Genomic DNA, 27,084 nt, shown 5'->3' with positions numbered 1-27,084 from the left:
TAAAGCCAAGCACGACCAGCAAATGTAGCAAACTCTGTCTTGGACAAACTAAATAAAGCCAGCATAAATAAGTGAGCATGCAAACTCTCAAGACAGAAAATAAGTGAGCAAACACACCCCTAATATGATTTAATGCAGTAAGTTCCCCAGCAACTGCTGTGGACATTAAAAATAGAGCAGCAATGGTTGAAGTTGAACTCCACAGACAGATAAGCAAACTCAGCAAGCACAAAATAAGGCCAGCATAACTAAATAAAGCATGATAATGTAATGTGCAGCAACGGTCGAACACCAGACAGATAAGCAAATTGAGAAAACTCACTCTTACCTGTTATGCCGGCCACCATCCCTATTTCCCTCCGAGTCCAACAGGCAGTAGCTGATGTTGTCGCGTACACCCCTATAGGCTGGTGATGTGTAGTGACATCAGCCAAAACTTTAAAGTGGAAATTACTTAAAAAAAAAAAAAAAAAAAAAAACGAGAAATTTGGAATTTAAGGGAGCCACTCGGAAATTTGTGGCACCCCAATATTTTGCCCTCAAAACCGGTAAATACTGAGGAATTTGGTATGGTTGAGAGGTTTGTTGTCACACTACTCCTTTTTGCTCCTCTTTCCTTTGCATGCCTCTTACACATTTTTTTTGTCTTCTCCCCATAGTATCCTTTCTTGCAACTATTCTCAGTTGCCTCTTCTAATGTCATTATAACTCTTTATATGATGATAATATTAATAAAGCCCTGCTAAGCATAATTCCATTTTTAGTCCATGTTATGACATTAACCACTTCTTGAAGTAAATGTTGTAGCATATTCTTGCATTTGTGTGTGTGTGTGTGTGTGTGTGTGTGTGTGTGTGTATATATATATATATATATATATATGTGTGTATATATAGATTTGTTTTTATGTATATATATTTTGTTCATTTCTTATGTGATCCTATTCACCCCTGACTGTGCCTGCAAATGGTCCAGTAAGTAAATAAATGGAGATTGCAGCCTCTTCATTTTCAAGTAATCTGTATATAGAGTGTAAAGCCACCATAAATATAACAGCTTGTGCTTAATATGTATGATTTATGAGATTAAGCTGGCATGTTTTTTCTCATTCAGGTTAGAGGTTCTGAGGACCTAAAGTGCTTTAGGGGAATTATCCCACTTATTTGAGACTTGAATACAGGTATATCAAATTGAAATCATATATTTCTACTTGATTTGATTTTTCTATACGGATTACTTTAGAGCAGGGTTGCCAGATTTCCGTCTGGCCAGGTAGGGACAAAAAAAGTCTTTCACAGCAAGTGAAGACAAAAAAAAAAAAAAAAAAAAAGGTCTTCCACGCTAGGTCTTTAATGTGGAACATCAGAGTTCCTCATTAAACAAAAGTAGCTCTGTTTATTTATTTATTTTTTTTTTGACTGGCCCGGGCCAATCAAAAATCGCTAAACATGGAGCTACTTCTGTTTAACGCGGAACTGCGATGGTCCGCATTAAACACAAGAAGCTCCATGTTTAGTGATTTTTGATTGGCCCATATGTCGGTATACGTGTCAATCCAAAAAAAAACAAAGCGGAGGCTGCCCGGGATTTAAACAGGCAGTGTGGGACTCGGGATCAGGCTGGTGATCCCGGGACAGTCCCGCCCAAATAGGGACGTCTGGCAACCTTGCTTTAGAGAGGTATGCTTGCTGCTTAAATGTTCACACTATGGCACTTTAATATTATTTTCTTTTGTTTTATGCTGTTTTGTTTATGACTGTTTTTGTTTTGCTTTTACTTTTGTTGTGGCTGCTGAGAGGGTTAGGCCAAACATAAGTGCATAAAATCTGGTTATAAACGACTGAACAAAATAAATTTTAACTCTTCCCTACTGTACATCTATTTTTAATCATCTTTATTAAACATGAAATTTTTTAAGTGTCATAAGTACATATATAGTAATTAGAAAAGAAACTCATTAACATTTCCTTATTTTCATGCAGTATACATTTTATCAAGTTTCATTCACTGTAAATTTCTGCTGTTTCCCTTTCTAAAGATCCCACTTCCTCTTCCAGTAGCATGAGTAGGGTGGGCTGAAAGGGGCAACTGCCCAGGGTGCATAGTGTTAGAGGGCACGGTCAGGCAGCCATCCATCATCCTGATTGCTCCAGTATTGCATTTGCAGTCAAACCTAAGCACTGTAACACTCCATGTGTAGTCTAAAACTGTAACACCTGCTTGCAAGCCATTTTCTACAGTTTAACAGTGAAATAATTTGTTTTTTGGGGTTTTTGTTTTTGTTTTTCTAATAAAACCTGGGCACTCTAGGGCTCCATGCAAGCAGAGTATAAACTGTAGAAGCTGTTGGTACATTTGTAGCTAGCAGTTTGCTTCCAGTTAAAAGAACATTTTTTTTTCCAATCTAAAACCTGAGTAATGTGGTGCTCCATGCAGGCAGGGTATGAACTGTAGCAGCTATTGGCTACAAGAACAATTTTTTTTCTTTAAACTAAAACCGGAGTGCTGTAGCACTCTTTGCAGGCAGGGTATAAACTGTAGCAACTGTTCTCCAGCTGTTTTTTCACCGTCTTCCTTACCCGGGCTGAATTCCTCTTTCCCACAGAACTGCAGGCTAACATTCTTGTTGTTTCACATTATGGTAATCAATTACTGCAGATTCATGGATGTTAAGGCTTATTAGAAGAGTTTACAAACTTCAGTGGAATAGTGGAATCCCAAACCACCCCTCTCGAGCATTCCTCAGGTTTCCAGAGATCAGAAACATCTTATGTCTTCTATTATTGATGAAGGTCACGGTGAGCTGCCTGTCGGGCGCTAGGATCCGCCACATAACACAAGCACTCAGGTCACTCCAAGGCAAGTACAAATATGACTCGGTCGTTGTCCATGCTGGTGTGAATGACCTGAGGCATACCTCCCTGGACTACATGAAAAGAGACATAGAGGAGCTCTCTGAGCATGTAGCCCAGGCTGGTATGACCCTGACCTTGAGTAGCATCTTACCCTCACCAAGAATGATGCCACAATATGAAGACAAGATGATCAATTTCAACAAACTGGCTTAAGTATTGGTGTAATTCAAAGGGGAGCCAATGCCTGTCAACCTGGGATGACATGCTCGACAAGCCACGATGCTTCGCTAGGGACGGCTTGCACCTGTCACCCCTGGGCTTTCGGATATTGGCAAAGGCTCTTGCTACCCCCAAGTGCCTTTTTTAGGCAAGGCTCAAAAGACAAACCCACCTCCATAGGTATCACAAGGGATAAGAAACTAAGAGTAATGCTACTCAACGCCAGAAGTCTAAACCTCAAGATGCATGCACTCGAAACTCTCCTTAGCATGGAGAACATTGATATCTGTGCAGTAACAGAAACATGGTTCAAGGCTCCTGAGAGTACCCCAGCACTACCAGGTTATACATCATACCATGCTTTTCAGCCCCAAAACTTGGACGAACCACAAAAGGAGGGGGAGTATCAATATTCGTCAAAGATACCCACACCTCCAGGTTGGTGGCACAGCACGAAGCATCAGAGACTATCCATGTGCAACTAACAGTGGGTAAAACTGCCTTCCAGTTTATAGCCTGCTACAGATCACCCTCCCAAACCCAGGAACCCCACTCGGCCTTCCTGAGAACACTGGAAAATATGAAGGTCTCTCCAAACACCATTATAGTGGGCGACTTAAACTACCCAAACATAGACTGGGAGCATTACTCTAGCTCCAACACCCTAGCCCAAAGGTTCCTAGAATTTATAAACTCAAATGCTATGGAACAACTTGTTACCACTCCCACAAGAGGGAAAAACATACTGGACCTGATCATCACCAACATGGGGACTCTATGCTCCAGACCAGAAGTGTATCCCCTCACTGGTAAGATCAGACCATAAACTAATCTCACTGGATATTCACATCCCGACCCCATCCCCTGCCCAGAAAACCGCAGTGAAAAAGTTCTCTAAAGCAAATTTCACACTCCTCAAAACCGAGGTGGAATCCTTCAAAGCCCCCTGGCCTGTGGAAAATGCAGCACAGACCGCAGAATCCTTTATAAACGCATTCTATGAACACCTTCAGGAATGCATGGATCATGCAATCCCAAATAAAACCAAGACCCAATCCAACAAAGGCAGACGTCATGTGTGGTGGACCCCAGCCATAAACAAACTATACAGTAGAAGGAGGAAGCTACTACATGATAGAGCAAAATCCCAAAAAGGGAAGGCATCTCTGATCAGTATTAGCAAAAAAACTATGGGCACTCGTAAAATCGTCTAAGGCCAGCTTCGAGAAAAAAATTGCACAGGACACTAAGGATAATCACAAGGCTTTCTTTAGTTATGTTAGGAACCTGGGTGGGAATTCTCAGATATGCTCAGAATTAGTCCAAAATGACAAAAAATACACCGAACCCACAGACATTGCCAACATCCTAGCTGACAGGTTCAGCGCAAACCCCCCCCCCCACCAAAAGGGCAAATATCTATCCCAGCAGAGTGCTGCCCCCCTGACATCTAAGATGCTCAGGTAAGAGCCGCCCTTTCCAAAGCAAAAAACACAACATCAATGGGACCAGACGGTGTCCCGGGCTGCGTCCTACATGAACTCCAAGAAGAGCTAAACCCAAACATAAAACCACTGTTCAATCTCAGCCTTACTACAGGATATGTACCCAAAGAGTGGTGTACAGCAACAGTGGTCCCTCTCCACAAAGGTGGTGCCTCAACGGATCCTGGAAACTGTCGCCCCATAAGCCTGACTAGCTTGGTCTGCAAAGCTATGGAAAGGATCATCATGGACCTCATAAATAAAGATATTAGGGACCTACAGACACTGGATCCTACCCAGTTCGGCTTTGTTAAGGGCAGATCCTGCCTCTTAAACCTGGTCGATTTCTTTGAAACGGTCACCAAGGCCATTGACAAGGGGAAGGTGGTCCACACAGCCTACCTGGACCTCGCAAAAGCCTTCGATACAATACCTCACTCTGGCATTATAGATAAGCTCACCAGCTTAAATATAAACCCCTATGTCACTAGATGGGTTGCAAACTGGCTCAAGGACAGAACCCACATGGTTAGAATTGCTGGAGCCATGTCAGACTCCAAACCAGTTACAAGTGGCATCCCATAAGGCTCAGTCCTGGGACCTCTCTTGTTCGGTATATATTTCTCGGAGGTACAGGCCAACACGGAAGGACTGTGGCTGACCAAGTTCGCAGATGACTGCAAACTGAGTGCCATAATCGACTGTCCAGCCGACACAAGCATCCTCCAAAAGGGCCTCATAGAAACAGACAACTGGTGCCAGAGCCATGGCCTCAAGCTAAACGCCAAAAAGTGTATAGTCATCCCCTTTGGCAAAAACAAAGTGCCCACAAATTACCACATATGTGGTAATCCATTAAGTACAGAAGAAGTAATTAGGGACCTGGGGACCCAAGTTGATAGCAATCTCTCATTTGACAACCACGTGGCCAAAGTGGTTAGAAAAACATTTTATAGCCCACCTAATCATGAAGGGATTCACATCTAGATCAGGGGAGGTCATCGTGCCTCTTTACTCATCCCTCATCAGGCCCATAATTGAGTACAATGCCCCTTTTGGGATGTACCTTACCAGACACCTGCTGCAACTGGAAAGACCCCAAAAGTACCTCTCCAAGAGGATCAAAGGGCTCATACAGATGCCATATGCTGCCCTGTTAAAGAAACTCCAGCTCTACTCAGGGGCATACCGCCTGCTCAGAGGCGATCTGTGCCTGAAGTATAAAGCCATGTCCAACCCGGAATTAATGGACATGCTGCACCTCAGAAAATCCAAATCCCATCGAGCTACGCTCGAGACTTGAACCTCAGCACTGAAATAAATAGGACATGCTGGAGGGACAGATTCATAACCCAGAGGCTCCCTTCACTCTGGAATAAAATCCCAGTCCAGGTTAGGCAGAGTCCCTCATTGACTCTCTTCAAGAGGAATCTTGATGAGTGGATGGGAGATTATAGGTTTACCCCGGGTATCACTTCTGTGTCACTGTTAGACAGAGGCACAGTATACTAACCTCGAAAAAGGGCATAGCAAAATTAATTTAAAATGGGTGGCAAAAGCCAAACACACACTGGCTAGGCTTATAAATGCCCTAGGGCAGATAGCCTAGTATGAACCTATGAACCTATTTCAAAATTTCTGCTATTAGGAGTAATAGGCGAAGCACCTCCACATTTACGGCGGATAGGCTTTTATTCAAACTTACCATAATGATAGTACCTACTACTACACGGTGACATTCACTCAAACCCAGGGCCTGATAATACCTTCCCTGACTCCCATTTTTCCTTCACCTCTATTTCCCATACCCCCTCTTCTTCCTCGAACTCTCTTCTCATTGCCCACCTCAATATTCGTAGTTTAAATAACAAAATTACCCAACTTCATGCCCTACTAGATTTACATTCTGACATCCTATGTCTCACAGAAACCTGGCTCAAACCAGTTACTAAAGACAGTGATATCCCTCCAGGTTATAACATCCTTAGAACTGACCGTCCTAGCAAAAAGGGTGGGGGGTTAGCGATATTGTTTAAATCTGAACTACAGGTAACCTCACTAAACACTCAACCTCCCTCACCTAGCAATGCTGAAATCTTAATATCTAAGCTCCAAATTAATGCTAATAAATCTATATACATCATTTGCTCTTACATCCCCCAGACAATAACATAAGTACTCTTGAAAATATCCTTAACTGGCTTTCCACATCATTCCCACAAGAAACCATTCTCCTTGGAGACTTTAATATTGACTGGAACTGTTGTACTTCTGACAAACCTACATCTTACATTAATCTCTATGGCTTCTATCAAACTATCACCGACCCTACCAGAACCCATAAACCCAGCAACAAACAAACTACTGTAGACTGGATACTAGTCAACAATAACCCCCAATCTTACAAAATAGCCATACTTCCTGATGATATTAGTGACCACTCTCTTACCTTTATAACTAGACAAAGGATCACCATTCCCACTCAACTAAACTTTAGAACCACCCAGAACAAAAAGAACCTGAACCTAGGTAACTTTCAAGCAGAGTTAAAAGCCTGCAATTGGTCACCCCTAAAATATCTACCTCTCAATGAAGCAGTCTCTTTTTTTAACAATACATTCCTAAAAATCCTTGAGCACCATGCCCCCTCTCGTACTATTAAAATTAGGAACAAATCTGCTCCCTGCCTCTCAAATGAGACAAGGCAAAAAATGAGACTGATAAATAAAATCTGGAATATATGGAGAAGTACTAAAGACCCTATTGATCATTTAAACTTTAGACAGCTCAGGAATGCCACTAAAAAATCATTATTCCTCAATAAAAAAAACTATTACCTTAAATTCAAACAAACCCAATATCTAAACCCACAAAAATTCTGGTCAGGATTAAATAAATTACTCCATCCTGGACAAGCCAAAACACTTACCCCCTCTAACTTGACTCATAATTCTCCCAACGAAATTGCTGATATTTTTAACAATTTTTTTTTTCAGAAACTGTTCAATCTTTAGCAGATACCTTACCACCTGTTACCACCACTGACTCATCCATGCCAACCACTAACTCATCCTTGCCAACCACCCTACCCCAAGTATTACAACTGCAGCCTGTCCCAACATCTCTCATACACTCCCTACTTCTTTAGCTTAAACCATGCACTCCATCAGCTGACCTCCTCCCAGCCGAATACCTTCAAATGGCAGCTGGAGTGCTTGCCTACCCTTTTTCCATCTTATTTAACAGAGCCATTACAGAAAGTTCCATCCCATCCCTCTGGAAAGTCTCATATATTATCCCACTGCATAAGGTGGGAACTCAAATGAACTCTCAAACTTCCACCCCATAGCCCTACTTTTCCCCCTTAGCAACAATTATGGAGAGATGTATTCACAGTCAGCTACTTGATCATCTCCTCCAAAACCACCTGCTAGTTGACTGCCAGCATGGTTTTAGGCCTTTCCATAGTACTACAACTGCTCTACTGTCCTTGCTTACTGTCCTCAGCCCTCTTTATTGACCTCTCAAAAGCATTTGATATGGTTAATCATCAATTACTGTTAAACTCACTCAAATCACTTTCACTAGATACCCAGACAGTTAATTGGTTCAAGTCCTATCTAGGAAATAGACAACAAGCAGTCCTCTGGGACTCTTCTCCCTATAACTCTTGGAGTCCCACAAGGCTTTATTCTGGGACCCCTCCTCTTCACTATTTTCATAAATGATCTGAAAATCTCCCTTCCACAAACCACCTGCATACAATGTGCCGACGACTTGACATTAATATGTTCAGCCTCCTCACCTGCCGGACTTCATTCGAGTACCCAAGCAGTATTTACCTTAGTTAAAAACTGGTTCCATTAACGCTGTTTCCTCCTTAACCCCAAAAAAACTAAGTTGGTACTATTCTCTCCCACTCAGAAGTCTCCTGCTATCAACTTCACAATTACATCTAATAATGGTACTGTAATAACTCCGGACCCAACCACCAAACTTTTAGGTGTAACAAGTGATCATAATCAAAACTTCGACACACATATCAACCTAACCATTAAGTCAGTTAAAAAAAAAATGGGTTTCCTCTACAGACTTAAACCCTGTCTCACACCTCTAGCTAGGACTGCTATTGCCCGAACTCACTTAATCTCCACCCTTCTCTATGCATCCCCAATCTATACCAACTTCTCCAAAAATAATTTTCATAAGTTGGAAACATCCTATAATAACATAGCTAGATTTGCCACTGGTGCCACTTTTCAAACCCACCACTGCCAAAATCATAAATTGCTAGGATGGCTAGAATTGCAAAGCCAGATTCTTTTCCATCCATGTACTACTATACAGAAGATCTTACACCATCCCACAGATACACCCATACTCTCTACCCTTATCTGCCCATATAAAAATCTAACAACCCTTCGATCAGCTAATAAGGTACTAGTAGCTACCCTAAAGTCCAACAGCAAATCTGGAGATAGCTTGTTCTCAAACTCTATTGGTAACTCTTGGAACACTCTTCCAACTGAACTAACAGCCCTTTCTTCTACCCCACTTTTCAAGAAGCAATTAAGAATCTTCCTTAAATCCCAATGGCTTTGCCCATGCACAAATCCTGACTGATACTTTCTCCCCTAGCAGGACCATTCTTTACTATCTATCTTTAACATGCTATTTCAGGTGCTCTGATATTCTCTATTAAAACCTCCTAAGGTTTGATAACCTTCAGTGTAAAAAAAAATGTTTTATTAATCCTTTTACTCAAATTTTTTTAACTTACTTAGTCGGGTATGTTATTGTAACAGTACTATATAAATGTTCCTATATTTGAAATGTTTTACCTGTCTGACATTATCTGTATTGTATATGGTCAGGATTTCTGTCTTGTAAATTGTCTTAATGTGGAGCTTTTCTTCCCGGGCCTCCTCTGAAAATTGACATACATCCAATCGGACTATCCTGGTCAACAAATGTAAAATAAATAAATAAATGATAGATCTCTGTTGTCTGTTTCTGTCCTTCCTCAATGATGGGTCCCTGATCGGACTTCGGCCACTTTTTTTTCCAGACATAGAATCTGTAGCTCAGGCTCCTTCCTTTACCCATAATCTCCTCCTGTCCCCAACTTTACCTCAGATAAAGTTTGCCCTTAATCCATGAAAAAAATAAGTATAAATATGTATGATTATTGACAAAGTAGCAGAAGACAGCATGACAATGGGAGAAAATCTGCACTGGAGCTGTAAGAAATCCTGTACCAGTGTTAGCTCAGTCATGAGTCCATGAGATGGGGGGGGAGTTGAGGAAGGATGGAAACAGACAACACAGAACTATCTTTATGGTAAGTACATACCTTTGTCTGATGTTGCCTTTTCCACCCATTCCTCAACTGGTGGGGCAGAGTCTTGAGCTACTTAGTTCCGTGGGTGGTCTCATAAAAGGATTTTCTGGGGGATGGTAGAACAGAAAGCCATCCTCTCTCTATAAAGCAAATTCAGTTTGTAATGGGACATGAAGGTATGAACATTAGGCCAGGTAACAGTAGCACAAATGTCATCTATTGAGGCTCTAGAAAAGAAGACTAAAGAAGTTGAAACAGATCTTGTTGACAGTGCTTTTGGTGGTTTAGGTAAAGCCAAACCTTTTTGCTTATATACATGGGAGATACAGCCAGTGAACCATATAGTTAAGGTAACCTTTGACACACCTTGATCCATCTTGGCAATCGGAAATGAAGTGAACAATTGGTCTGACTTCCTGAAAGTTTTGGTTTAATGAAGGTAGAAATGTAATTGCCTGTGCACATCCATTAAATGAAGCATGTGTCCTCCTTTATTCAAAAAATTTGGTAAAAAGCCTGGTAGATTAATATCTTGATTGAGTGAAGTCTGTGTAGCTACTTTAAGCAAAAAAAAAAAAAAAGGAAGGGTTGGTGCATTAGGAAACTCTGTCCTTGTGTAAGATAATATATGGAGGTTGACAAGACAGAGCTTGGAGTTATGACACCCTTCTAGCGGAAGCAATTGCTACCAGGAAAAGTTTTCCAAGTCAGAAATCTTAAATCCATCTTGGCAGCAGGTTCAAAGGGACCTTGGGTCTATAACAAGACAGTCATGCCCCAAGGGGTAGTAGGATCCTTGATTGGGAGTATAAGAAGAAAGGTATCTCTCAGGAAAGCTTTAAACAACTTGAGTGAGGCTAAGGGTGTGCGTTTCCCTCCAGTATGAAAGTTTGAGATCGGTGCTGCTAAACCTTGACAGTTGAATAACTAGCTTCCTTATGGAAAATGGAAGCAAAGAAATCTAATATAGAGCTGAAAAGGGATCTGAATTTCTCTGCAAAGCCTAAGTGGAAAGTCCTTTCCATTTACTTTTGTAAACCTTTCTAGTCAATGGCTCATGAGAAGAAGTGAGAATATGGAATACTTGGGAGGAAAGCTAGGACTGACTAGCCATCATTGGAAGTGTAGAAACCAAGCGGTTAGTTTTACGGCTTGAATGACAAGATGAGGTATTTCAGATGAATGAGGCAGGTGATTTGGATTCGGATCCAGCACCAGCACCCAAAGGGGGAGGGGTGTACCAGATGAGGCTAGAGAAAGGGTAACCACACCTGTTGAGGCCAGAAAGGGACAATGAAGATGATCATGATCTTCCATTGTAATGTTTTCTGCAGAAATGTCAGAGTTAGAGGAGTTGGTGGGAAGGCATATAGGAGACTGCAGGGTCAATCGTGAATCAGAGTCTCTCTCGGGTACTCCCACTTCGGGGAGAGTAGGGTCAGTGCAAAGAACCTGCTGCATTCGGAATTGGCAGGAGAAGCAAAAAGATCCTGGCATAGTTGGCCCCAGCAGTGAAAGACGTGTCACTATTGTTGGATGGAGAGATCACTCATGAGGTAGCAGAATAGATATCTTCAGGCTGTCTGCTGGAACATTCGCCATCACTGGTGTGTGCATTGCTATCAGAAAGCAGTTGGAAGATATCGCCCACTGCCACATTTTCATCACTTCTCGACACATTGGATAAGGGAGTGTTCTTGCTTGTTTTTTGATGTACCAGACTACTGATATGTTGTCGGTCTGCATAGAAATCACCCTTAGAGGAAGGGCATCCCGAAGAGCCTGCAGTATTAGGAAGGCTGCCCTCATCTCCAAGACATTGATGTGAAGATTGGCCTCTGATGAAGACCAAGTGCCCTGGACCATCTTCTCCATGTAATGTCCCCCAACCCCCATCCTAATTGGGAGGCATCTGTGGTCACAGTGGCTTTAGGAAAGGGAGGAACAAAGGGATGTTGCCGAAATACCTCTGAAGATTAAATCCACCAAATTACACAATGTTTGCAGATTTTTGTTAAACGGATTTGAAATTTCATTGGCTGGGATCTTATGGACCATTGGACCGCTAGTATCCACTGTAACTCTCTCATATAATACCTTATCAAGGGGACCAAAGTAATGGAGGTCTCCTTCGATCCTGGAAGTTTTAGAACTAGAAAAACAACAGTGATTCCACGTAAGTTATTTATTTCAAATACATGTCTTAGCGCCTCGGCCACCACAGCCTTCAAAGAGCACATAATTCATGGTAAAATTGCATTCCCTTATATACTGAAGACAAATCAATAATAACATAATTAATCAATTAAACAATTACATATTTAAAGAGACTACACTCTCTCCCAAACGAAACCCATACAAAATAAACCCATACAAAATAAACATACAAAAATATACAAATATATTATATCAAATATTTCCAATTATTCTCCATATTCAGACCATAAGGAAATAATGTATTATATTTAAGTATATAAATAGATTCTTTGTATAATAACATATTTTTTAATAATTTATCTCCTTTTTTAACAAAAATTTGCTCTAAAATAGTAGCTTGTAATAAATTTACATTACTATCATGAGTTTTTAAAAAGGCCACTGAATTCTCTGTTGCACCCCTCTTAATATCTCAAATGTGTTCTTGTAATCTAAGCTTGAACTTTCTTTTGGTTTCGCCAATATAAAGTAAATTACAAGGGCATTTAATGTTCATTTATTAGGTTATCATTTAATAAGATCAATTATAAAGGATTTGTTCCTAATAAACAGTTCTTTTGTTATTCTGATGGGGTTATTTATTGCCTTAAATGCCCTTGTAATTTATTTTGTATTGGCAAAACCAAAAGAAAGTTCAAGCTTAGATTACAAGAACACATTCGAGATTTTAAGAGGGGTGCAACAGAGAATTCAGTGGCCTTACATTTTTTAGAAACTCATGATAGTAATGTAAATTTATTACAAGCTACTATTTTAGAGCAAATTTTTGTTAAAAAAGGAGATAATAAATTATTAAAAAATATGTTATTATACAAATAATCTATTTATATACTTAAATATAATACATTATTTCCATATGGTCTGAATATGGAGATTAATTGGAAATATTTGATATAATATATTTGTATATTTTTGTATGTTTATTTTGTATGTGTTTATTTTGTATGAGTTTCGTTTGGGAGAGAGTGTAGTCTCTTTAAATATGTAATTGTTTAATTGATTAATTATGTTATTATTGATTTGTCTTCAGTATATAAGGGAATGCAATTTTACCATGAATTATGTGCTCTTTGAAGGCTGTGGTGGCCGAGGCGCTATGACATGTATTTGAAATAAATAATTTACGTGGAATCGCTGTTGTTTTTCTACTTTTAGTCTTTTTTAAGACTTCTTTGCTGTTCGTTGGTTATTAAGTTTGAGAACTAGTCTGGCAGGTGACGTTTGATGAAAAAGGAGATGTAGGGCCTGATTTCTTACAGTGAATAACTTGTTCTCTGGTAACTTTACAGTTTGAGTGGTTGTATCCAAGTGTGCTCCTTTGAAGTCTAAACCTGTACTGGGGAAAATTGTGATTTGTCCTGGTTCAGTGTAATTCACAGTTTGGAGCATAGCTGAAGCAAATAGTTTCTGACCCGGATGAGCAGAGACCTGGTAGGAGCAGTAAAGAGCCATTCTAGACAGAAAAACAGCAAGAATCCTTGAAGTCATAGATGAGCTGCAACCACTGCCTTGCATTTGGTGAACACCTGCTGAGCTGTAGTGAGGCCAAAGAGGCTTTGAACTGAAAGTGACTGGCTCCAAGCTGGAAGCAAAGGAACCTCCTGGAGTGTCTCTTCCTTTTGATGTGGTAGTACTGGTGCTGAAGGTCTGTCAAGCACATCCAGTTGTTCATCCTCAGAAGGAGGGTGGACTGTACCATGACCATTCGTAACTCCGTATGCTTGACATATTGATTCAAGTGGCTGAAATCCAAAACTGGCCTAAAATCCCTGTTCTTTTTTGGCACTAAAAGGAATTTCGAATAATTTCTGAACCCTTGCTGGTCTGGTGGGATCTCTTGAATGACTAATTTGTCTAGCAGCTTTTTTTTATCTCTAACTCTGCTGTTTTTCTTTGAGAGGGTGAAACATTGGGAAGTTTCATTCGTAGTGGGGGTGAATAGAGAAAAAGAATGTAATAGTTTCTGGAAATAATTGTCTCCATCTAGACATCTTTGGCAATGGAATGCCTGGCTTCTGGGTGCAGAGACAAGCTCTCCCAAATGCCTCCAGAGTGCAGCAGTTGGGCAATCATTCATGAGCGCTGATAAAGCCTCACGGAGAACAGGCCCCCAAAACCTTGATTCTGCAGGCCTTGTCTACCATTAGAATATCCCCGCTTCTACCTTGGGGGATCTGTCTGAAGAAGAATTCTAAGAAAACCCTTGAGACTTCCGAAACCACTACTTTTTACCATCTTTCTAGTTTCTAGTGAAGGTCCTCTTGGGGGGGCGGGGGGGGGGGGGGTAGAAAACCATATGCCTACAGAAGAAAGAATTTCCTATCCTACTTATTCCTGGAAAGTGTGTCGTTGATCTTAGGACCAAACAAAGTTGAGCCATCAAAAAGGGTGTTGATAAAAGACACCTTAAAGGAGTCCCCATAATTACACATCCTGGCATGCCTCTTTATGGTAATGCCTGCATCTGTGGTTCTCAAAGCACCTTCCACTGCACTGGATATGAGTCGCATGGAGGCATTTGACAGAGACTGAAGGGTGGCAGGCTGCAAATCCACTGTTTTTTGTCTTCTGCAGACATGGACCCCGAGAGAGACTTGTAGAGCTACTTTGTCATGTCTGTCTGTGCTAAATAATTCAGTGACTTTAACACAATGGTACCTGAAGTGTAAACTCACTTTCCAATCCTGTCCAAAGCACAGGCTCTCTGTTAGAAGTATGGACTGATGAACTGTCTTCTGTGAGCTCTTTAGTGGCTACCCCTACTACACATGACATCCACTGCCAGGTGTTTACTCCAGTGAGAGCCATCTTTAGTAGGGAACAACAAGATATTATCTGGCTTTCTGGGAATTGTTTCTGTGACTTCTGGTTCCTTCTGTACCCGGCGAGGGATTAAAATCCCCCATCTCATCAGCTAGGGGAACAACCCAATGAAGTAGCTGATCCGGAACCAAGAGCCTCAAGAAAAATGGAGTCCTGCTGAGAAGGAGCTTCTGAAGACCAACCACTTTTCTGCCTGAGAAGCTCAGGGATCTCCCCGAATGAGACAGCCTCAAGTGGTGATCCGAGGGACCCCTCCCTTTCATTGAAATCTGTGTCTTCTGTCAAAGACTACTGGGAGGAGTCTTCCTGCACTTATGCTTTCAAGGAGCTTCCATGGGGGAAGATCCACAGAGGATTTGGAAGTCTGAGGAGTATCCTGAATGAGGACCATCTCAAGGCTAATGTAAAATGGCTTTCCCAATGGGCTACACTTTGCAGGATCAGGACAGAGGACAAACAGTTGCACAGCGGGTGAAGCCAGGAAGGAGAGAAATGTCCAGTCTTCAGCCATGGAGAGAGCACTGTCAACTGCACCAAATAAGAAGAGGAACCGAAGACCACCCCAGTAGGAGACGAGGCTGTTATACTAGCATGATCAAGGGCACCATCCCAAGTGAGACCACATACAGTGCTAAGCTGTCTAGTGCCAAGGCTCAGAGGGGAAGGGACAGTTCTGACACCTTTTGAGTCAAGCCCTTACCCCCAGACTTAGTACTGAAGCTTTGGCTCCAGTGTCCATCTAACTCTGAAATCAGAGCTTGTTGGATCAGAGAAGATGCTGGAGTCGAAGATTCTCCATATAAGACCCTCGAGAATGAATTTATTGCATCATTTAATCGTGGCTTGGTGACCAAAGACTTTGCATATCAAATATTTTCCTCCAGATGTGCTTCCCCCAAACAATATGGTATACCTTCATTTCGTCATAAGGAAGTTGTACGATACACCAAAGTGCAAAAGTTAGACCTCCAGATCTGACATATGTCGACTGTCACTGTTGCAAATCCAAATGAGCGAATGCACATTGGCATTCACTCATTTGAATTCAGCATTCAAGGTGCAGATTGCACTATAGCGGGGATCGGGAAATGAACCCTTTCCCTTACTGTAGTGCGATCTCGGAGTTTGTATATTAAAATAGTGGGGAGGGGTGCAGGGAGGCTTGCCTCCCTGCATAACGATGTTTGGAGACATTCGGAAATGTCTCCTGACATTTACTGTTGTGCTGCAGTTCGAAAATGGTTGAATCTGGTTTTCCAGATTACCATTTTTGACATTTTTTATTTTTTTTTGCGACATGTTGTGTTTCAGTATTTAAAGTCGCACAGTAGTGCGATCGTACAAATGCCTTTCTAACAAATGAAGGTATTCCAAACAATACACACACTTAAGGTGTGTCAGAATTACAATATTTTGTAGCTACATGCCACACATCTCTTAAAACCAGTAGGTTTGTCCAACATAATTTCTAAACATTAGTAGGAAAGAAAGTCGAAGCTAAACATTGCCTAAGATGGTAACAAGAATACACTGACAAACATTGTATGTGTATATATATATATATATATATAAGAACTAACAATGGCAATAATTACTGCTAGGTGTTACTAATGAAAAAAGAAGGAAACATGCACTGAAGGCATGAAGCAGAGCTAGAGCAAGTTTTTCTCCCCAAGTAAGGGGAAGAAAGGATAAGTATAGACTAAATATAATAGTAGAATATCAGAATATACATTAAAATTGAAAGTAGTAGCCCAAAGAAATCTGACAAAGAAAGGATTAAGGACTTAACTGAACTTGAGCGTGAGCCAACAAATCACATCTATACTCTTGAGTGGCAAGTGATATCTGAGGAACTGTTCAGGACAGGAGGGGACTATGTGTAAGGAGAGTAGCCTTAGCTATGAATCCTAAGTCTGAAAAAGTAAAAAAAAAAACATGCCTGAGGTTGGATCTGAGACCCATCAATTGAGGAATGGGCAAAAAAGACAACATCAGATCTATTTCTGATCTGTAGGAAAGAAGTTGACTGAACGCCAGTTTTAAATCTATCAAGACTCAACACCTTTTTCAGGATTAATTACCTCAAAAACATCACTCTTCAAATTCTTCTGCACCTAAATGCTTGATTACAATGGATTTAAAAGATGCTTACTTTCACATTCTGGTCTTCAAGAGTTATACACAAAATGTTTAGGATTCCTCATCTTAGACTTGCACTGTTAATTTACGTGTTTGGATTTTAGGCTTTATACTCCACCAAACGTATTCACAATATGTCTGGTGTCAGTTATAGCCTTTTGCAGCAGGCTCCACGGACCTATCCCTACCAGGATGATTGCCTGATTGTAGCTACTTTCAGTTCAGAGGTACTAAAGTCTGGAGTTCTGCACAAACCTTCTTCAGAATCTAGAATTCACTCTCACTGTAAACAAATCATCCTTGATTCCATCTTACAAAGTGGTTTTCATAGGGTGACTATTAGTTACCACATTGCACACAGACTTCCTCCTTCCAGACAAAACAGGGGTTGTGGGGTTCATGGCTTCAGCTATTCTTGTGGGTTCTTATGCCAAGCTTCATATGAGGAAATTCCAGTGACATCTCAGGTAAGTGTGGATAAAACGCCAAACTTTTCTCAGTCAACACATTCCAATAATTCCTTTTCCAATTCAGGACTTACTCTGGTGGGCCAAATGAGTAGACTGCAATATGGGGGTCCCCTTCATACAGCCCCTGCCAGTTAAAGGCATTGCAACAGAGGCTTCAGATTTGGCATGGCGAATCTACTCTCAAAAAAACAAAGTTCAGGGTGTACGTAACCCCTTGCACAGGAAAAGTCATGTCAGTATCAAAGCGATGATGATCTTTGATCAGTTGTCTCAGAGCTCTGTACCAATTGAAGTAGTATCAGACAATACCACAAGTTATGTGGTATATAACAAGCAAGGTGGGACAAAGTCTTAATCCTTTTGCAGACTAGCCATGATAGCTTGGAAAGTGGACATTCAACTCAATCTCTTTCTGCAAGCTGTCTGGATAGCATCTGATCAGACCACTGCAGCAGATTCTCTAGGCAGACCCAAGACAGACCCACACCAATGGATGTTAAAACAAGTTGTCTTTTTCCAGCTTGTCCAGCAGCATAGAGCTACTCAGGTATACTTGTTTGTATCAGTGCAAAACAGGCAATTGTCTATTTTGGCCTAGAAATATTAGCAGATAAGCAGTGTCAACCAATGCATTCTCAGTAAATTGGAAGGGAAAGCTTCTGTATGCCTTCCCATCCTTTCTTCTAATTCACAAAGTGCTTCAAAAGATAAGCGAGACTCCGAGGATACTGCTGTTGACTCCCTTTTTGGCTAAGACTGCATTGGCTGTCTCTTCTGAAGGAAATGGTCAGGGGCTATTGCTAGGCTCTTCCTCTGATGGTGGATCTACTTACTCAGGACAAGGTGTCACTGATGCATCCCAGTCTGCAGACTTTTTTGGGTGATAACATTTTAATTCCTTTTAAGCACCAGTTCTCTCAGGATGTGTTGCAAATTTTTAGAGAGGCTGGAAAATCACCAGAAAGTCTTATATTTTTAGTGGTAAAGGTTTTCTGTCTGATGTCAAAAATAGAGGATAGGATCCCAACAGAGTAAGGACATCCCTGGTCCTTCAGTATCTCTGTGACATAACTTAAATCTGGCTTGTCCTGCACTTCTGTCAAGACATTTGTTCCACCTGTTTCTTCTTTGCCACTGGATCCTCCTGTATCTTACTGCAGTTAGGTGTAACTCTTTCTCATGACAGTTCTCCACATTAAACCTCAGATAAAAAAATTAGCTCCTCCATGGGCTTTAATTGTGTATTAAAAAGTTAACTCCTTCTACTTTTTTCACTCCCTCTCTTGAGCATGCTGCTAATCATTCTTTGAAATTTTTTGACTTGGAAAATTGCCTTAAGTAACCTTAACTTGCTAGAAGAGGTTCTGATGTACAGGTCTTTTTTTAATAAGGACATGTTAAGTTTTCAGGCAAATCCTTTCATGCCTAAAGTAGTTTCTATTTTTACTCTTAATCAGTTTGTCCAGCTGCCTATTTTCTTTCCAAACCCTTAAAATAAGGGAGAGAGAATTCTTCAACAGGCTTACCAGTGTCTAAACAAACTATTTCTAAGTGAATCTGCAGTGCAGTTCTCTTCTGTTATACAAATCCTGGCAAACAGCCACCGGGAATATCTAGCAAGAAATGAATTTGCCAAGGGTGGCCTTCATGCTGTCCTCAGTTTGGAAGGAGTACCCCCTTCCTGCACCCATCCTGATTAAACTCTTGGAATTGTCACGTATTTTAAGAAAACTGCAGCAGTGATATAATGAGGAACATAGTACAGTTGTGTAGGCAAATTAGCATAATGGTGGATGTTTGAATAGTATGATCTAAAAGCAAAACTCCTCAAGTACGGCAAGGTACAAAGGCCAAAAAACATAACAGATCACTGCTTCTGTACCTCTACCTGCCTTCCATGCCCTCTAGGGATATTCTTTTGACATTTTACCTTGTGTCTGGAGTGGGGTATTTCCTGATTTATTTTCTTCTCCCACCATAAATGTTCCTGTGCTCTCAACATTCACCCTACCTTTGATTTTACTACCATATGGTTCTCTCATTTCTTTTAAGAAGTTGTTTTGCTGTCTGACTTAATTTTTATCAGGGCAAGAAAGCTCTGAAAATGGTACAAACTTATGTGCCTATTCTACCGGCACATTGGTGCCTGCATAGGGTGGACATGAATCCCGCAGGGGAAAAAATGTGAGGATTAGGAGTTGGCTTGATGGACGGATCTTTGAGGAGAAAGTCCAGATGTTGAGAATTACTGCAAAAAAGTAATCTATTTGAACATCTACCTTTATGGTAAGTTGCTTTACACAATGGTTCTTTCTGGAGTAACACACCTTAATAATGTAGTGTAAATGCCTATGATTTATAATCAGATGCCTGCATTGCTAGCTTTAGCTGTTACAGAAGATTATACGTGTTAGTGCTGCAGTCACACACATTCATACTGAGTTATGAGGGGCTTGAACCCCGTGCAGAGGAAAGTATATGGGCCCCAACAATAGGTTCCTTTAACTGCAATCCTTGTATTAAAGAGACTCGAGGTGCAAATGTGGGAAGTATATCCATGTGTAAGGTTGCAGTACCTCAGAGTATTTCCTCCTACTCTGATGTACAGCAGTCTTGGAATTAGAAGAAGAGGTGTGTGGCTTGCAGTACCTCCATTCGGGAGAGGTGGTGTAGGAGAACAAAGCATCTCTTGCAAAAACACTTTACTGCTTTTTCAGAGGGTTTTGACATTTGCTGCTTTTATTATGAAATTGTAGTTTATTTTTCAAAGTTGTGGGTTTTAAAAAAGTTGTGGGACTTGGGTATAACTCTTCTTTTGATAGGGGATCCTTTCCATTTATGTAATGAATGGTGGAGATATACAAGATCTGCAGTTGTAATAGTTTTTTCTCCTTTATAACATGTTATTTATGTGGCATTACTGTAAATAAAGATTTATCCTTTTTCTGTAAAAATATTGAAAAGTCTTGCTAGAACATAACCTTTTTCAAAACTTTTCTGCCCATTTGACAGATGACTCTTAGGTCAAAAGAGAATCAAAAAGCTGTGCAGTCTAGCGACCTTTCAGCAGGGAAGGAATCACCAGACTCTGAACCTAAAGTTGGCCTTGATTCGAGATCATGGTGCATCTTGTGATCAGACTCAACCGCTTATTAATTTGTCAGGCATGAGCACCTAGTCCTCTGCCAACCCAAATGTATTACCAGAATTGGGGTTGTTCTCCAGTTTCTCACCTACTAAACAAGTTACAGCTTGCCTTGCTTCAGTGTGTTAATGGAAGATGAGAAGGAGATGGGTCTCTCTTCTGAACACCCAGTGCACTTCAGATCGACTTTGAGAAAAAGATAGAGGAGAGGAATTAACAAGATAACAAGATATCAGCTGTGTTTTGGGGTCTTCAGGATGTGTCTACCAAGCCTGCTGTTGTCAGCAACATTCGAGCCTGCAGGATTTCCTGTTTTATTTTTGTTACAGCTCGTTAGTCTGTGGTATACAGGAAGGAAGTATCATACTAAACTGAATATTACTTTGAACAGGAGGTAACAGTTGTTTACTGTTCAGCTGTCAGCTGATTTTTCAGCTAATTTGCATTGCAAACATTTTTGAGAATACATTTCTCTGGTTTTCACACATTGTAAAATTGCAGTGATGATCTACTTTACTATGGATGTGGACTTCTCGAACTGGGCACATGTTTCATTGTAGTATGCTTGGATAGAGCTTATGAAGCTTGGCGCTGACAAAAGAAACAGGCTTATCTCTACAGGCAAAAAAAAAAAACAGTAATTGTTTTTCAGCTCAGATGATTTGGACTGTTTGATCAGCATGTCTTTTCATATTGTTCTATATTAGGGATAGCGTCATGATCAGATTAAAACCTGTGCCTTAGCTAAATGGACTTGTGAGAAAAGGTTTAGTTCGCTTAACGTTCTTCCCCTTTAGTTTCACATAGTAAGCTTTACCTCTTCCCAACTTTCAGTTAACATACCCCTATCCTTAGTTTTACTAATGATTCAGAAGCTCTGTCTTAACCCACCCATACAGCTAATTTTATGTGTCTTTGTCATTTGCAAATTAATTTTACAGTTCTGATGTTGCTTTTTCTTTGTCAGCATTCATTTATTGTATGCTTTTAACTCTTTCCCACTTAACATTTTCTTTCTTTCTTCCCTCAAGGTTTAATGTTTTATATATATGTAATGCATATTTTGTTTTACAGTAGAGTAGTGGTGCCAGCACATTTCCCTGTTTTATTGGGTATTTTTTAAGCATTGCAGTGTTCAGACTTTGCTGGTATCTGTTTTCCCAGCAGAAAATAGACAGTGATTTGAAGAGAGGAGAATATGATGACTTAATGTCCTTTTTGAAGTAATCTTTGGGCTGCCAGTCAGTGAGCAGTGTTGTTTGCTAGAAGCCATTTATTGTTTTTGAAGTCAAAAATATAAAAACTAAGTTACCACAAACAGCACAATGAATATCTGGCTTCTCAACCATTCTAGCATGACAGAGATCTCAGAACAGTGTTGTTCTTTTCATATGTTTCAGGTTAAGTGTTGCCTGCATAGATAATGTCCTGTATATAAGTCCAGATTTTAACAAAGGAATTGCTTACGTTTTTTTTTATATTCCAAGTGAAAACCTAAAAGCTTGCAAGTAGATTAAGTAGCTTGGTCAGTATTCAGTGTGCACATGCATATATTTGAAGGTGCATACCTCATTTTGTGAGCTTTTGTCCTGTGTTCCATTGACTAAGTAGTACAGAAATTAATGATACAAACTAACCAGAAATTCATACTGTCTGACAAGTAATGCACATTTGAGCAGGCCACAGTTCAGTAATGAGACAAGAAGAATCTTGTTTGTTAACTTGAATTAATCAGTTTGTTTTCTGAGGATCACCTAGAATCCTCTAGAACGACTTCTGGAATATTCAGATGGCTGACAAAATGTTTATATATGCCAAAGATTGTTGACTTTTTAATTCCCACACAGAAATTTGAACTGAATGGACTGAAATGAGTAAACCAGTTACTTTAAAAAAAGCAGTATGGCAGATTGTGTATGGAGTTTGGCACTAACGGTCTTGGCTGGTTTTCTGCCTCACACGATAAGTAAAACAAACTAGCTTTTACCTGTCCTGTACTTATGAATGTAATAGTTTTGTTCTTTTTACACCTCCATTCCAGTTGTCTAGGTAGATTTCTTCACATCTTGTTGCGCAGTGTTTCAGAATATCATTTTAATAGAAGCTTTACCTCCACATAAATTGTGTGTACATACATACATGCATGTATGTTTTGTATGAATTGGTGTTAGCTTTCCTGCTTTATTTTGGCCTCCTTCCACATGCCTGTTTACTTTTGGGGTACCAGCTTATATATTTGCATAATACGTTCTTAAATTTCTTTTGTTATTGTTTCTAGCAGCTTGAACAGAAAAGGTATGCACCATGTGTGTCACTTGCAAGATGGCTTTAGTCCCATCAATGAGTAGTTCACTTAAGAAGGTCCTTGACACTGTGCTTATCTTCACCTTTTTCACCAGTCTATTGAAAGAATATCAGGTAATGGTAGTGGTCACTTCATATTGGTTCAGGTGTCTGAAAGTTTGTTAAAATGTATTATTTATTATAGTACTGTGTGTGTTACAGGAAGTATTCCCATAACCATAACATTTCTATATTTTAATTTATAGAATGCTTTTTGATTTTGTGGCCTAACATTTTTTCGTATTCTTTTTACAGGAACTGTAAGGAAATGTCCTATAATGCATCATTATTTCAGTTCAAGTTGCAGTTAAACATGTCATTGTGAAGTGCATCCAGTGTGTGTTGTTTGTATTACAGTTTTGATTAATGCTAGGTGTCACTTCCCATTAATGTTCTCTTTCATTTTTTTTTTTTTTATTCTCTGATTACCTGTTTTATCCCGGTCAGTGTCCTGGAGGAATGCAGGTACAAGACAGAGACACTAATCCTGGATAGGATACCAGTCTATGGCAGGACACAAATATACATATCTGTGGGCTGACCCACATCAGATAAACATTTTGTCTGTATTGTTGATTGAAGTTGAGGTCTGACTGGATAACTCTGAATTTTTTTTGTTCCAGAACATAGAAAAGAAGGTTGTTTAACAGCATTTTTGCTACCTTCTTCCTTAGGCTAACTTAAAAAGAGTATTTTGCTGTAAAGATGTGTCAGTCATAACTTCTGATGTAAAAATCCCAGTAGTTCTGCATGTCGTAGTTATTCTGTCCAGTCTCCTCTTGCACTCAGAATACATGTAAATATTACTACTTAATTGCTTGCATAATTATGTTAATCCCTTGTGGCTGGAGTTTTTACAGTGCTTCTCTCCTTACCTGAGTATTAGGAGCTCTCCTGCTGGAATAGTATGATGCTGTTCTGCTTCCCCTTCTGTACAGTAATTTCTAGTCCTAGGAAGACTACTACTCTTCGTATGTCTTATATTTGGTTCATCATAAGTCCGCACATATATGTTTGTGTGTGAGAGAGAGAGTGAGAGATTTCACGTGACTGAAATAACTAATTTGTCTTGCACAGTTCCTTTTTACATAAGAGAGATCATAGGCAACTGTACAGGCCACATGAACTATTTTCACAAATGTCAATTTCATATATGCAACAGAGAAACACTATACAAACATTTCTATTTATGGAAAAAATAATGTGCTGTTTTTGCTTTTTGTGTCACTTAAGTTTAGAGGTAGTTGGGTACATAGCATGTGCAGTTGTTCTTCTCATGTTTGTTTTAAAGTTATTTACATTTATCTGCTTAAAAAGTTAATATTATTTTACCAGTCTGCAAAACTGCATGGAAATTGTATATAAAATACCACTTGTATAGATAAAATTTTTGTTGACTGTCACTTGTATAGATAATATTTATGTGGAACAACATTTGTGCTGGCACTGTCCTACTGTAATTGAAACACCACTCATTTGTAAATAGTGTAAACAATTTTCACACTTGTGATGGCCTTCTGCTTGTTTATACTTTATTGCTACCAGTTTAAAAAGTTCTCTCTTTTTCCAGGTTTTCATGCAGCAGAAAAGTATCTACCAATTAAACACCACCTGTTTGTACATTTTTTGTACCGAATAACATGATGGCTGTATTACCTCATATTTTAACTTTATTTGAATTTAAATATAGTTTGCACTGCTTTTAAAACTAAACATGTAAAGATATTCTGATAAGTTAATGACAGCTTCAGAGTAGCGTGTAAGTATCCCTGTGATATAAACAATTTATTTATACATATGCTGAAATTATAGTATCATGTCTTTTTATCTGCATTTTACTGTGCATGTTTGTGCTAATGTATGTTAATATGTAGGCAAGCAGTTTGGGTGAACATATAGAGCCTAGCTATATGATCCAAGCAAGTTTAATGGGTGGTATTGCTGTCCTACTTGATGATACTGCTCACCCCAGGAGTAAAGTTTTAGTACCTCTCTAATCATCAAGGCAGAGCTTGAAGAAAGGGAATGAGTTACATTGTTGACATGCAAATGAAGCTTGTTCTAGATATAGGGGATTCTTTTGATGATTAACCCATTTTTCCAAGAGGTCCTGTAGTGAAGGCTGAGGTGTTTGGAATGTGTGTTCTTAGTATTTACCAACATTTCTAAGGTGAAGGAGGTGTAGTACGCCAGGATCTTTCATAACCATGAAGGTGAGGCAGAGATCACTTGTAAGAGCTGGACATAGAGATGAGACGTAGAGAAGCAAGAATAGTTTTGGTCTGTTTGGATAGCTAAGGAACTTAGTCATCCTTGTTAGAAACTGTTATGGACTTTCTCTAGTTGGGCAAGGTATTTGGTGAGGTACATTCCAAATGGTGCACTATATTCTTTGATTGGCCTGAAGGGGGATGACTAGAGTGGAATTTTGCCATCCTTGGACCTGAAGGATATAACATTGGTAGTTAACTGGGTATGGTAGAAGGGTTTCTTAACTGTAACTAGCACTTGGTGGTTGAAGGCTAGTTTGTTGTTAACAAAAGTGCATAAATTTGTAATGACTGTGTAAGGCTAAAGTGATGCCCTGTTTATGTGGTAATCATTAGGATTTGCTTGTTTTCCAAAATGCATCTGCACTATTTTTTGGCAATAAGCATATGACAGTGGTTCATGTAACAGGCTTTGGTTCTAGCAAGACCTTCTTGGAGGATATTAGCATCATTGGGGAGATGATAGTAGTACCTATTTAACTATGGTCAGCAAACTTGATTAGCCTTAAACTTTTGACATCTGTTTTGTTGGTGGAGAAGTAAGTGCCAAAGAGAGAAGGGTCCTAAAACAGAACCCTGCAAGGGAACACCACTAGTGGTTTGTCTTTTAGATGAGAAGATGCCACCAACTCATACTGTTCAGAAAGTCACTTTGCAATCAGACAAGTGATAGAGGGAGGTTTGATTAGATTAGTAAGTTTCTTGATAATGCAAGCATAGGCTTTAGTGAAGTCCAGATAGGCAGTAGGAACAGAATGGATTTTCTCAGTAGCATCCATTTACATATTCAATTAAATTAATCATATAAGTGAGACAAGAGCAACTTTTCAAAAACCAAATTGATAAGAATTTAAGGCTTCGAGGTTTTGTTGCTTATAAGGTTGGCCAAGGTTTATTTGATGACTTTACAGATTATGTTCATGAGGCTAGTAGGATCATAGTCGTTGGGGTCTGCGAACCAGCTGCCCTTGTGGAGCGTTATAATGGACATTCTGTAGAAGTTTTGTACATACTCTAATGAAAGACTTAAGCTGAAAAGATTTAGGAGAGGTTTCAGCAGTGTCGTACTTTGTGCTAACTCACAGGCAGTCTGGTATTATTGTCTGGGCCCATGGACTGTTTATATTCTTAGATAAATCTGGTCCATAGAGATTATGGGGAAAGAAATGAGTTTAGTGATTCAAAGCAGTAAACACTGAGGTGAGTGGTAGGGGTGAAATTAGAACTCTCATCAATGATTACCTTGGATGTGTGAAGGCAATTAAAGGAACTCTGTGTCCATCTTATTTATTTATATTGTTTTCTGTTGAGTTCACAATATGAGATTTCTAGATTCAGGCTGCCATTGACACATCTGCATTGTGGGGCTGGCCACTTTGAGTCGGTATCTGTTTGAAATGCATTGTGTTTCAAAGTAAGTTTTGAAGGCACTACTTATGAAACATTATTGCATATGCTTTGTTTTTTTTTTTGTTTGTTTTTTTTGTAACTTAGGCAGCACAGTAGCATAGTGATTATATCTAGGGCTCATAGTTCCTGGGTTCACTGCTGTCACTCAGTCTTTGCAGAGCTTTGCATGTCTTCCTCATATCTTTGCTGGTTGACTGGCTACACTAAATTGTCCCTCTGGATGTTGTAGTTACTTACCCATGTCCTTGTGGCTCAGATCGTGTCTGTAAATGATCCAGGAAGGGCCAGTTCACTTACCAAGTGTGTAGTTGCAACAAAATACTACACAAGGCTTATGCCATTATATGAGTACTACAGTTACCAGT

The 27,084-nt window shown here is 39.8% G+C and overlaps 1 protein-coding gene across 1 annotated transcript in view; it reads left to right on the top strand.

The window, feature by feature from the left end:
- Positions 1-24,374, top strand: part of NEK9 (NIMA related kinase 9) — a 1,697,515-nt gene extending 1,673,141 nt beyond the window's left edge. Inside the window, exon 23 of the mRNA XM_044073912.1 lies at positions 20,564-24,374. Coding sequence (XP_043929847.1) covers positions 20,564-20,686 — 123 coding nt within the window. The 3' untranslated portion in view covers positions 20,687-24,374. The remainder of the gene's footprint in view (positions 1-20,563) is intronic.
- The last annotated feature ends 2,710 nt before the right edge of the window (positions 24,375-27,084 follow it).

This window comes from Protopterus annectens, chromosome 6.part0 (assembly GCF_019279795.1).
Source record: "Protopterus annectens isolate FY-2018-M chromosome 6.part0, PAN1.0, whole genome shotgun sequence".
NCBI classification, from domain to species: domain Eukaryota; kingdom Metazoa; phylum Chordata; order Ceratodontiformes; family Protopteridae; genus Protopterus; species Protopterus annectens.
The sequence above is the reverse complement of the archived record's forward strand: the minus strand, read 5'-3'. Positions and strand labels throughout refer to the sequence as shown.